This window comes from Aspergillus novofumigatus, assembly GCF_002847465.1.
Source record: "Aspergillus novofumigatus IBT 16806 chromosome Unknown P174scaffold_1, whole genome shotgun sequence".
Taxonomy (NCBI): Eukaryota; Fungi; Ascomycota; class Eurotiomycetes; order Eurotiales; family Aspergillaceae; genus Aspergillus; species Aspergillus novofumigatus.
Genome location: NW_020194274.1, coordinates 4,883,015 through 4,895,782, shown reverse-complemented (window position 1 = coordinate 4,895,782; position 12,768 = coordinate 4,883,015). Strand labels below are relative to the sequence as shown.

General features: G+C 49.0%; 3 protein-coding genes across 3 annotated transcripts; 1 reads left to right on the top strand and 2 right to left on the bottom strand.

Annotated features, from left to right (window-relative positions):
- Positions 1 to 1,927: 1,927 nt before the first annotated feature.
- Positions 1,928 to 3,801, top strand: P174DRAFT_417248 (uncharacterized protein; the record flags this gene model as incomplete). The annotated part of the gene is made up of 2 exons (XM_024824592.1): positions 1,928 to 2,496; positions 2,556 to 3,801. The coding sequence occupies 2 exons, from the start codon at positions 1,928 to 1,930 to the stop codon at positions 3,799 to 3,801; spliced, it is 1,815 nt and encodes a 604-aa protein (XP_024688195.1).
- A 1,820-nt stretch (positions 3,802 to 5,621) lies between these two features.
- P174DRAFT_400704 (DUF2985 domain-containing protein) lies at positions 5,622 to 6,518 on the bottom strand (the record flags this gene model as incomplete). The annotated part of the gene is made up of 2 exons (XM_024823908.1): positions 5,622 to 6,403; positions 6,459 to 6,518. 2 exons carry the CDS (start codon positions 6,516 to 6,518, stop codon positions 5,639 to 5,641), a joined length of 825 nt encoding a protein of 274 aa, XP_024688194.1. The 3' UTR covers positions 5,622 to 5,638.
- Positions 6,519 to 9,855: 3,337 nt separating this feature from the next.
- P174DRAFT_417246 (adaptor protein STE50) lies at positions 9,856 to 11,455 on the bottom strand (the record flags this gene model as incomplete). The annotated part of the gene is made up of 3 exons (XM_024824591.1): positions 9,856 to 10,889; positions 10,940 to 11,101; positions 11,188 to 11,455. 3 exons carry the CDS (start codon positions 11,453 to 11,455, stop codon positions 9,856 to 9,858), a joined length of 1,464 nt encoding a protein of 487 aa, XP_024688193.1.
- Positions 11,456 to 12,768: the final 1,313 nt, after the last annotated feature.

Sequence of the window (12,768 nt, the reverse complement as noted above, 5' to 3'; positions counted from 1 at the left end):
TCCAGCTGACAGGCGACGCTCCATATGTTGGATATGTCTTTTAGCAAAGGGCGGTAGAGCCTTTGCAAGTCTTGCAGCTGGTATTTGATCATGTTTTCATGTGTTTCTAGAAGAGATGCCATCACGAATTACCTCTCACACCAAAACTTCTAGTGTCCCCAAAGCTCGTTAACCATCATAAACATATGTAGGATGTGTGGGGTGCTTCATGAGGACGGTGCACTGGTGTTACTATACATCATATGGAACGAGACAGTGTTCACATTGTTCATCGGTATTTCTATTGCTATATTGATGTATACATTTGGATGTATATATTCAGATAATCATCATACAATGCTCATTATCCTGGCCGGATGCTGATGCAGTCATACTCAAGCATCCTCTGGGTACAAAAAGTAAATCACCGGTAAAAATACTGCATGGAGGATGTGGTCTTGCATGTTATATTTAAAATGGCGTCGGAGATCTTAGGGTGACTGTGGGTGATATGGGTGAGAAGTCTGGAGACTGTGGTGACAGAGGTGAGAACGAGGTGAGAGGAGGTGAGAATAGGGTAAGGACTCTCACCTAGATCATTCACTCTCCCAGTTTAAATTGAGTCAGGCCATAAATATGGGCCCCAAGGCGTCTATCCAGCTTGCTATTCTGAGTCTATGAATACCAGGCTATTGAATAGAAGATGCTCCTGAGTTATTCTAACAAACATTTATGTTATAGGATTGGTTTTCGTCTCAAGCTTCCCCTTTTTCCCCGCCCTAGGATCAACAGTATCTTACTTTCAATATAAAATCGAGTACTAATAGTAAGTTTAAAATGCTAGGTAATGATTGATCATGAGTTTTTCAAAGGATAGCGCTGTCGTGATGATAAAGACTTGTGAGTCCGTAGATAAGCTACTACAAAGTTTGATTGAATGCTAACTTGAAGGATCACAGGCTGAAGAAGTGCTCCAGATAACATTTAATTCTAAGTCTTAAGCTTTGCTTTTTAGGTGATAGTACATAGCGTAGCTGATGGCGCTTTTAAGGGGCTTAGTAGGGTCACTAAAGTGGCTGATGTTCTCGCTATAAGACCTCTGGTGTTAAGACAGAATCTACTTGCAGGTTAGACGGCCTGTCAGTCAGGTAAGGAAGAAAGTAACAGGTCTCATTGTTGCAAGACTGTTTCTTAAGGAGCCCTTGACAAGCAAAGGAGGCGCTCTATTTACCATACTCCTCCATGTAGCCTACCCGGAGATCAAAGGGTTCAGCTGAATGCAAAGGAGGTTCAGCAGATATGATATCAGAGAGGGGTATGAAGTTAGTGCAGCATGTAGAAGGCCTCTGAGCAGCTGTGGAACCACTCCCACTTCACCACCAACTACCTGATGGTAAGAGGTTGTTCTGCCAGAGGAACACTAACGGTTGGGAATAGCATCATGAAAGGAAATGTCATAACAGAAGCAGAGAGAATCATATAAGCTTGAATAGAAAAAGAACAAAAAGGTGTTTCCTTTATTTAGGACAGCGACTCTAGAAGGAACCTCGCAGAACAAAGCCTATTCTTCTCCTCTCTGCGCTATAAGTTGTCAGAGCCACTCGCTTATCCGCACCTCCCCTAGCCGTCTACCACCAATACCTCAAACCAAAAGAAACCTTATCATGGTCACGCAGTCAGGTCATCTCGTACTCGGGAGGGTCCTGTAGTTCCGATTCTTGGATTACAGGCAATGCATCATTTGTAGAGTGTTTAGACGTGGGGTCTCTGTGGGCTAGGCTCTGGTGGCGTCTATGTGGGCGTTTACTGTCACGACAAAATTTGGCGAGCACCTTGTTTTCCTCAGCCGCAGTCTTGTCAATCAATTTACACAAATACCCTCAATTGCCATCAGATATGGTGTCTTGAACCGCGATAGTTAGACTCCATACTTCCTAATCATACCCAGATGGTCACCTCTGAAGATATGGACAAGGGAGGAGCATGCTCAACTCTACCTCTGGCTCCCGATAGAGGGGCGAAGCGGATGCAGGGGCGTATCCAGGAGATTCTCATCGCGTTCACTGTTATGACATTGCCGATGCTAATCTTCTCCGGCCTTCTGCTCGGCTTGGTCTTTCATCATCGCATTACACAAAACGACTTTAGCTCCAGTGATCTAGCATTTGGCTCCACCCAGAATGATCCAAGCGTCTATTTTGTCCGAATAAGTGCAACCACACTCACCACCGTTGCCTCGTGGTCTAGCACTATCGCTCCAATATTAGTTGGCTTCGGTGTCGCTCTGGTGTCTTACCCCGTTGCGAAGGGTCTGTTGACGGCCTCGGAAAACCATGAGGTGGCGCAGCTACCAACACCTTTTCAGCTCTCATTGATTGTCCGCATGGTTTCGAGCGGCTCATTCTCTGCCCTTTGGAGCTGGTTGATGTATTCCTTTGGCTGGAGAGGAAGGCGCGAGCGCCAGGTAAGAGCGATCAAGAGTCTGACGACCGTGTTGACCGTCGGCATTGTTTTAAGGTGCGTGTTTTTCAGTCTGTAGAAATACTACCGAGTTTGCTAGTTTAACAAGGAAAAAGCACGGTTGTCCTCGTCACCGACACCTGGCTTCACTTCACTACCAAAACCGTCAACTTCATCCAAGTAAACGCAAACTCCGACGCCTCAGGTCTTGGATTCGGCGTGTACCAGAATTGCACGAACGTCGACAGCACTCTCCTTAGCTGCAACCTCAACAACCCTGCCTCAGGCGATGTCCTACTTAACCCCGACCCGATGAAAGTTCTCTCCAACATTTCAGATACAATGACAATCCAAATCTACTCTGCGGGTCAAGATCAGTACGCATACATCGCGAGCCCGGAAAAATCTCGCCTATCGCTTCTCGACTACACCGTCTCAACGTATGCCATACACTCGCAATGTTCTCCCATGACCTCCCAGTGCGCGAACCCCAATGATGTCTCCGGAGTTCACACCACCTACAACTGCCCATTTGCGTTCCAAGGGGCCGTCAACACAGCCGTGGGCGCGTCCAACTCCGTCACCATGGCCTACTTCACAGACTCAGCTGGCTCTAACAATAACACGGACAAAACCTTGATTGGCAACCCCTATTACTACTCCGCCATGATCCTAGCGAATATGCGAAACGCGCGCCCGGCAGCCCTGCAGAACGACCCGGAGGTTCTGTCCGGTGGACACGGCGGCGCTACTATCGTGGCGGTGGGCTGCACATCCACCGTCTACGACGTCGAATACTCTTCCATCAACGGCACCATCAAGAACTGGAAGCTTAGCAACTCTAATAGATCTACGACGCTTATCGTGCAAGGCACACAGCGCCACACAGACGTCGGGAACCCAAATCTCATTCAGGCTGCAAGCATCGCAGGGCTGGGCAACTCCGCACAAGAGATCGCAGATCAGTTTGCACTAGCATATAGTCAAACCGCCTTGGCAGTTGCGTCAGGCGCATTCGAGCCACGCGCCGCTTTGGCGTCCCAAGGGCGAGAACGGATTCTTGTTGCGCGCGTTCCCAAAGCGCCACTATTCGCCCTGGTTGCCGCAAATCTGCTGCTTGTGTTGCTGGGCATTATCCTCACCATTGTAGCTCTGATAGCTGTTCGGGGCAATACAGGAGAGGCACAGGCGCGCCTGAGTATTCCTGCGTTAGTAGCGGCGCTGTTTGAAGTACGCATGGCAAGGCCTGTAAATGAGGTAGAGGATATGTTTGAGGAGAGGCATGGTGAACAAGGACCTCGGATTGGGTTTGCAAGAGCAGTGGATGGGGGTTGGGTCTTTCAGAGCTGGCGTCCAAATTGACGGTGTGGGTGCCGCAGCACAAGCACAGGCACCTTTCAATGTCTTACAGAAAAGGCCCAGCAATCAAACCATCTTCACAGACAATTTAACTCTCCATAGGCGGCTCTCTGGGCTAGGGTCTGGATGGATGAATACTATGCTATTTACCTCAGCCGCCTCATATCTCTTGGTCATTCCTGCCATGAAGCTCATTGTAGCAGGGCTTTTCTCTCCAATAAGCACACAGGTGGTCAACCTTGTGAGTGTGCAGATGGATACCAGCTTGACTACGCACCTGGAAAATATACACCTAGAACAATCATCCAATTCCTTAATTAATTTAACACCCATTATCAAGCAGGCTTGTGATTTTGCTGAGTGGGAAACTAATCCCGTCTTCGGCCTGCATCCTAGGCCAGGCATTGTTGGCAATCTTGTCTTGGATAATCTGACAGCCGTCGTTGGTACCAAGAATGACATCTGCGACGGTGTAATTGAAGTCCGTGTTCCCGCCATCGCAGTTGATATACAATGCGAACCCATCCCCTCTTCGGATTTCAATTTGTCGATAAGGCTTAACGGCAATGGGGAAGGCATGACCTTTTGACTGGGCATGCACGACAGAGCGCTGCTCTCAACGCCATATCAACATTATCTTCCTTGGGTCCGAGATTCCATCTTATAGTGGAGACGCCAGTGTCAATATGGGCGGGTACCAGCGTCCGAAACTGTATATTCCATGTACATAGCAGATCTTACATCTCTGGGGGCCTCCATTCAATCATTCAGAAACATGACGCCGCTGCCCTCCGATGATGATAACACCACTTTATGGGCCACGCCGGATACCCTAAAACGTTACGCTGCCTACTGTGATAGCATCCGATTGCAGGAGGAACCTTACCATCGTCAATATCAACACTACATTCACTAGACTGACCGCAGTCATTACGGTAACACTGCGGCGCTAAGCGTTCTTCGGCTTCGGTAGCCACATCCCCACCCAGTAGTGAGTGGCCTTGAGCCCTTGACCGTCTCTGAGACGCTAACGTCTGCATTGAGGGCAGGCATCAGCGCACTGCGTAAAGTATGATAACTGATCGAGAACTGACCGAGAATATTGGAAATGACGGGCAAACCATTGAGGGTGACATTCTATAAAACTTACCAAATAAAATCGAGGGGTCTGTAGACAATGGGGCCGCAGCAACGTTGTAAGAGGACCATCGGGGTCCAGCACCCGTTGTGGACACCATTTGGCGGTCCTCTGCCTGTGCTGGTCGTACGACCGCGATCTTTCGATCATGTAGTTCCGGGGGCGCCAGATCGAGTGTTGCTGGTCATACATCACAATGCCTATGCATCCTGTCTTGCTGCCTGGGTTGTCAAAATCTGGGACAATAAAATTATCGAACACAGACTCGTGGTATCCATCACCTCGCTTAGTAGATAGTTATCTTGTCAGTGTACATACTTCCTTTGCTCTCTATGTTTAGTATTCTTATATAATGCTACCATATCTTTCCTGATTCGCGAGACGACTGTCTTGGAAACCACATTGAGGCTCTTCCGGTGCTCACGCGACTCATGACATGTTCTGAAGTTCCTGTTCAATTGCTAAATGCCACGTATTTTCGAGAGATGGGTGCCTTCTTTGAAGCTCTGTTGTCGTAGGCGAAGATGTATGGCCGGCTCTTTCCTAAAGTTGAGGCTGTAGTTTGCATGTTCCTTGGCTATTGCGGTACAATCTCCCTCAAATCCTCGTTACTCATATCTTGATCCTTCTTCAGACTGTCCTCCAACGCCCCAGCAAGACTCCCAGCCCTGACAAGTCTGCTCTTCGCTCACGCAAAGCTTCTTATGCTGCTTCTGTGATGTTGTTTCCTGATCCTGCTGTATGAGATCTGTCGCCCAGTAAACTATATTGTGTGGAAAGCGGTTTCAACAACAGAGCCCCTGGGTGTTCATTGGCTTTCTTGATCCGTTTTTTCTCCAACCACATCAGAATCCCAGGAACTCCAGCCGCCACACAAGCAAGACCGACAAAGAGCCCAGTAGTCCAACTTGGCCTGTTAAATCGATTCATCGCCCACATACAAGCAGCAAGGCAGACCTGAAAGGCAGTATTCAAGATATTACCCCATATTACCACATGTAGTTTCCACCCGGGAGTAGGCGAAGGACTTCGCCCTTTAGAGGAGGTATCCTGAGTTGTAGTAAGTAGAGGACTCCCATTTGGCTGGGGCCCTTGGTAGAACCAATTCGCGTGAATCTCTGCCAGACGATCGAACCATTTCCGCCGGTTTCCTGGCCCCCGGCCTAGTCGCCAACGGCACCACAGGTAGAGATCCCGAATCCGCCAGGGCGCAAGTCCGAACCCTGTGACGCAAAAAAGCGCATTGAGGATCTGCGAGTCGATCTCGATCCAGATCCGGCGAGAGGAGTACAGATCATTGCAGCTGGGATGGCACATTGCTGGTGCGGCGTTGCACATTAGTAGGAATAACATCCCACCCCATGCAATTACATTAAGGCCGTAGACCGATATTGCAAACCCCAGGGGCGTCAGGACCCAGCGGCCGAAGGAACGAGCGGTGGTGGTCCATGATGAGGATGCCTCTGCCTATTGGCGTATTAGTAACATGGAGAGAGGAAATACTGGGCGGAAGGAGACTGACCGGGTCCACTTTCTCTGGGGAATGCTCGATGGACGCAGTTCTCTTAGTTCGAGAAGCCATTAGGGTTACCTTTATTTTTAATCCCTGGAGCAAAGGAGAAAAAGGATTGCGGAGGATACTTCAAGAATATCATAGTTGAGAAGGCCCTCGTTCTCGCAGCCATAGCCACAGCGGCATTTCCTAAATTCAGCAATGGATACGAGTACGAAGGACAAACTTAAACGTTACTCCATCGCAGCTGATCCACTATGGATTAGTAGCCATTAGCATGTTCGCAATGATACAACACTTCTCTGGAACGTGCTCCGCCCGCAACAGCCCAGGAATTGGCGCGCAGTAGCCACGAAAGGATATGTAGAGTACGGAGCAGATCAAATTAGGTTCCAATCAGATATGATGGTGGCCTGTGCAACATCCTCCTTTGCCGCCCCGCAACATATGGGGACCTTTCACGAAGCATACTCCACTTAGAGAATGAAACAAGTACTATGACATGCTTGGCGCCTGTTATACTGGGAGTTTTCACTGCTTCCTGTAGTATAATTTAGACGGATATACACTAATCCACGCTAGGTAAAGGATACAAAAATGACCAAACTATTCCATCAGTAAATTCACGGTGATCATTGCGAGTGCCTGCAATTTCGCTCGGCTCATTTACTAAGACTATATAAGCGGCTTCATCGCTTTGCATTATAGACTTTTATATCCGAGCTCATCGCCCTTGTGGCGATTCTAAGTGCTGTCGAACTGTCGACGATTCAAAGTGCCCTCCTTTGTACCACCGAAATTCCCGCTCAGCACAGTTGATAACGATGGGGTGAGTTTTGCCGGATCTCCTGAAGCCTACGACGCTGACCTTAATGAAAGACCCACGCCGGTCGCTATGATGTTCGAAAGACTATGGTCTGGCTTGACGAGGAGAATCCCAACAACTTGAAAAGGCATGTCTTGTTCCTCGCAATCATGCATTGGGCATCGGGCTCCTGACGGGCAAAAAGCTACTTCTTCCTTTCTGGTCGACTGCAATGGACGGATCGCAAGTACCATGTAACCTTAGCACCGAACTTTTTCCGCGGCAGCACCACAGGGTAGAAGATCTCCAGGATCTCTCATCCACTGGCGCGAACTGTTTTCGCTCCTGGTAGTGGAAGCATGGAGTTTCTTACCTTCCGTTCGGGAATCCAGAATCTGACCAGTCCTCGTGGATCCGACAATTACACTGACTTGACCGTCTCCGCAAACTATGCTGGGGCGTAGCTCATTGTACACGTTAACCCAACTGGCAAGAATCTGTACGTCGGAGGAGGTGGTGGTATTACCCTATCGAGCAATAGCAATGATTCCCGGAGGATTATTCCGGGGTAGTCTTGGTACGGGGCACGAGTCACCCAACACTGAACAAAATTCTTTCCGCCACTCACAAGCTTGTCGCTTTAGGGCAACCCGACTCTACGTCTGAATGGCACGCTCACTGTGAACTATGGGGAAATTGCAATCGATCCATGGTCAATTCCGAGGATACTTTGAGCGCCAGTGGGGTGAATTTGGGATATCTGGTGGCCATTATGGATATTGGCTCTATCTCTCGAATGGATTGATGAATTCATGGGATGGGTCGTAGGCCCTACCGTGGAGCAGCCCTTTGGCGTCCCCAGCCTGGGCAACAGTCTGGCATCCCAATTAGCATTCATGAAGTTGTAGAAGTGGGCAAGAACACCACAGCATTCGATGTTTGGAAAAGTGAATATAGTGGACTGGACTAATTCCAGCAGGTTAAGCTGGATATACCGACTCGGCAAGCGCAATTTAATATCGGACCAGTTGATAAGAGCAAGTGAGCTCCGCCCACTCCCCGGCGCTAATGGATACAACACAAGCGAAGCTTATGCTCAAGGCGAGGGTGTCTGGGAAAGCGATGCTGGAATTTTCCTTGGGCATCTCGAGCAGCTATCTTTCTGGTAGAGGGAACTGAAATGGGCTTGTGCGAGATAGGTGCTTGAGGAAAGTATTCGCGAATTGCGATCCACCTTCATAGAACTAGCAATCTGGAGGACTTCGGCTCGTTGGGGAGACTACATCGGCTACGAAAGATGCTACGAAAACGAAAGGTGTGCCGGGATGGAAGTTTCCTCGCTTGCCATACAGAGCGACGGTTGCGACAATATCCTTGAAGCTGTTCTCACTCACCGCATTTGCACATTTATGCTGCAGTTTGCCGTTGCTTCTCAGGGAATTACAGGGACCTAGACGATTTAGAATTGTTTTTCTACAGAAATATAATGGTGCTGGGCCAGAAATACTTCCGGGCGATGTCCTCGTCAGTCCAAGGTGTTCATATACATAGCCATAGTGGTAACTTATCCCAATTGTTGTGATTCCAGGCTCGATCAAGTAGACAATAGAGGTTTTGAATATGGAATCTATTCTGTATATAAGCAGATAAAATTTCCAATCAATACGTTGATTGTCTTGTTTATGAGGCCACAAATTTTCAGATGCGAATAAGGTCTGCTGATTTGGTTACTGTGCTTCCAACTAGATCGTAGATTTTAAGATTCAACAGCATGCTTCGACTCCAGCGCCTATATCTCATCCATGATCTTTCGATATAATTCTTAGAGCTTCATATTCCAGCACATACGACCACAGGGTGTGGAAAACAGGGCTTCCCGTCCGCTCAGCCGTACTTAAGCCACACGCCGGCCGGTTAGTAGTTGGGTGGGTGACCACCAGCGAATCCCGGCTGTTGTATGTTTTTTTTTCCCTTTTTCCTTGCTCTTTTTGTTATCAATTCATCCTGAGAAGTTGTTGGATATCGAGGATGGTAGCTGACAGGCTGGGTTTGCTTTTGTGCAAGGCTGAGGCAATCCGAGGAGGTCCAGGCAGGCGAGTTGGACAGATTTATGACTTGTCCCCTGTTCAGAAGTAAGATCCTTCCTGAAGAGAAATGATGTCCATGCAACCGTTGTTCATTGCGCAGGGAAGATGAGTATGGCTAGAGATGATAGGATAGAATGGATAGTGAACAAGAAATGATGAGAATTATGTAGAAGAAAGGCTGTAAGGAAAGACCAAGAAGACAAAAGTTAAGAAGAAAAGGAGCAAATATGCATATGTGATGTAGTAGAATGCTGAACCATGCCAAACCAGCCTCTGCTTATTTTACCTTTCCAGATTCTCTGCAACACCAAACACCGCTTATATAACAAAGCCAAGCCCAAGGGTGCGGAAGATGAAATGAAGATTGTAAATTCGAAGAAGAGATAATAGAAACGCGTGATCGCCGTCAAGGAGGGTATCAGGGAAGGGGGTATATCAAGCAACAGTTCGGATGTCGCGACACTCGTTTTTCGGTTCATTTTTCTTCTTCGAGCAGTCTATACGCACGTTTGCATCACAAAACGCCGCCGGGTAGGTTGATCTGGCCTTGTCTGCCCTCGAAACCTGCACTATTGGGGGCAGAGCCCCCGCTGGTGTAAGCGTTGTCAATGGGATGCAGCTGTTTTCGTAGCATGAACATCGGTTTTCTTCCCTCCTTCTCGAGTTGCTTGAAGAGAATAAGCGGCCGCTCCTCAAGTCCTAGACATCGCTCTTGATCACCATACACGATGTACAGTGCATACTGCTTCCAATCGGCATTGATATTGTACTTCTTGAGTGCGGCGGGAAGAACCTTATGACAAGGGTCATCCATCGAAACACGGAATGACTTGAAGATCTCGACGCTAGGTGGATCAGCACCCGCTCGGGAATCGGACCGAGTGGGAACATCAGGGCGTGACGCTTGTGTGGGGGTGGGATTCAACCGATCGGGACGTGATTGTGCCGTCGGAGTATCTTCTGGATGATCATAGCCTGTGCGACCCGAATTGGGTTGTGTGTAAGAACGTGATGCCAGCGTCTGATGAGCACCGTAGTGAGCACCAGGAGAAGTCGGCGATGGCATGCCCGGTGACAACTGTGGCTTGCCATTCAAGGCGCTAAGATGGGATGAATTCGCGGCAGCAGAAGGGTCCAGTCCACCGTTGTCGTTGTACGGTCGTCCTTCGTGTATCGATGGAGGGATATGCGTAGGCGAGTTGGTTTTTGGTGTGCTACCCCCAGTGTAGACGCGTTTGGAGAAAGTCCGAGAGATTCCGGACGCTGCACGCTCAATCAAGGTGCTTCCGGGGGGTGACACAAGGGTTTGGCCTTCGTAGTGGCCATCGGCTCCTGGGCCCGCGGATGACGGAGGGGGCAGTGGTTGTGATCGATCCTTGGCCATTTTGAAGACAGGAAGAAGCTCTTCGCGAAGCCGGCGATACTCGTCTGCAACGCGCCGCAACTCAGACTCGACGCTAACGATTTTTTCGTCTCGTAACCGGATGGACTGTATCAAACGAGCAATATCCTCTTGTGTGGCCGTTTCGTTCATGCTTTGGTCCGCCGCTGGCAGACAGTTAGAACAAACACCCACGTCAGCATGGAAGGGTACTTACAAAGAGGTATGTAGTGGTCAGGGTCCAGGGGAATGTCTTGCTTGACTTTAGTCTCGTATACACTCTTCAGAATGGTCAATCGGTGCCCAACGCTGGTGATTCCCATCTCTTTCAATTCCTCGTGTTTGAGCGCAATGAGCGCTTCGCCGACAATTTCGTTCTCTACCACGAGGTTAGTAGCTTTCCCCACGCTCCAGAACTCTGTCTAATGGTCCCAATTGTTCTTTCTGTTAGGCGGCCCAACTTACCAAGAAAAGTTGCGCAGTACTGACGGAGACCGAGGGCGGCAAGCCAGTTTGCGCATTCCTCAGCGGTCCACTCTGTAATGATAGTCTTCGGAGATCGAGGGTCTTCCTCAGGGTTTGCAAATGTCCTTGGAGTATGTTCGGCTGAAGGGAATTCGGAGTCGGAGGGAGAGGCCTCGGAGTCGGTCGCTAGATGAGGGGAGGTAATCACACTCCGTTCGTACTCGTCATCCGCGTCGGAGTCCGCATGATAGGATGTATGCAGAGACATGTCCAAGGAAGGAGGCTAGGGAGCCGACAATGACGTCCACGGGAGCGAAGAGGAATGGAGTGGACGTCGGCCCAGAGAGTCGGCTTTGCAGCAACAATACTGTGAAGAGTGACTGCAAAGTGAGAAGACGGGGTGCATAGATTATGAGACAGTATTTGGTCTGCTTTAGAAGATCACAGTCGAGGTCATCCAGAGTTGCGATTAAGCGAGGTCGGGGGCTGATGCAAGTGATGAGGGCAGCTGAGCGAAGCAGGTAAGCCACATGGACGGGGAACAATGGCGGTTAGAGGCAGCGAGGAATCGTCGAGATGCGGGGACGGAACGGAAGGGAGGTAGGTTCGTGAGGGCCAGCGACTGAAGTATGATCCTTCGTAAGATGGTAGTATGTCCAGATAGCGGGTTTCGTCACGATGAGAGGTATAGTCGAGGTTGGGACCGAAGAATATGTTCCTGAGGCCACCAAGGCAGTAGCGGTTGGAGAGTGAGAGAGAGCGGGGGGAGGAGCGGATCTTCTCCCAAACGGGACGAACAGTAAATTAACAGAAGAGTGGTATTTATTCCACGAGCAGGAATTGAGGGAAGAAGGTGAAGAGGAGGAAATGTCAAGGAAGATGAATAAATAAAAAACAGAGAGTGATGATAGTTTCTTCCTCGAGTATGTACCTAAGACCTAAGGAACAATCTATCTACCTAGTGGAAGTACCTGATCTGGGACGTGGAGTAACTCTTTTTCTTCCTTGCTAAGGTACCTTATTAATGACCAATCCGAAAAAGGAGTGGCACTGGTCAGCGCTTCTAAAGTTGGAGCGTTGCACGTGACCCTGGTCTGGACCCCCCTTGCTTCTTGATTAAGCTGTTCCTGACTGAGGACGAAGCAACAAAAAAAGTGACACCGATGACGGCGATGATTGACATTACCTTACTCTGCTTGCCAATGAAGCTTGCTGGATGACTCATTTAGGCGTGCTCTCGCTACCGAGTTCCGAGTTCAAATATGTCACATCCTCCATGAGCTTCCCCCGTATCCTCGCTAAGACTATCCCTTCTCCGACTCAGGTCTGTCTAGTATCCTAGTCGTTGATCATTAGTACCTTCAATCAATGCATCGGAAAAGGGGCAAGTAAGCTATCAACGGCCTCGATGGACTAGTGGTCAAGTTACACCCTCAATGATTATTGCACAAGTCCAACTACTGTCTTCTTGTTTCAGTCATCCCCAATTATCCAAGGTCCAGTATCCATCAATACGCAGGGGCAAAAGTCTACTGAACGTTGATGGTATCCACAGAGTATAAAATCTTCAATAATGCTCAA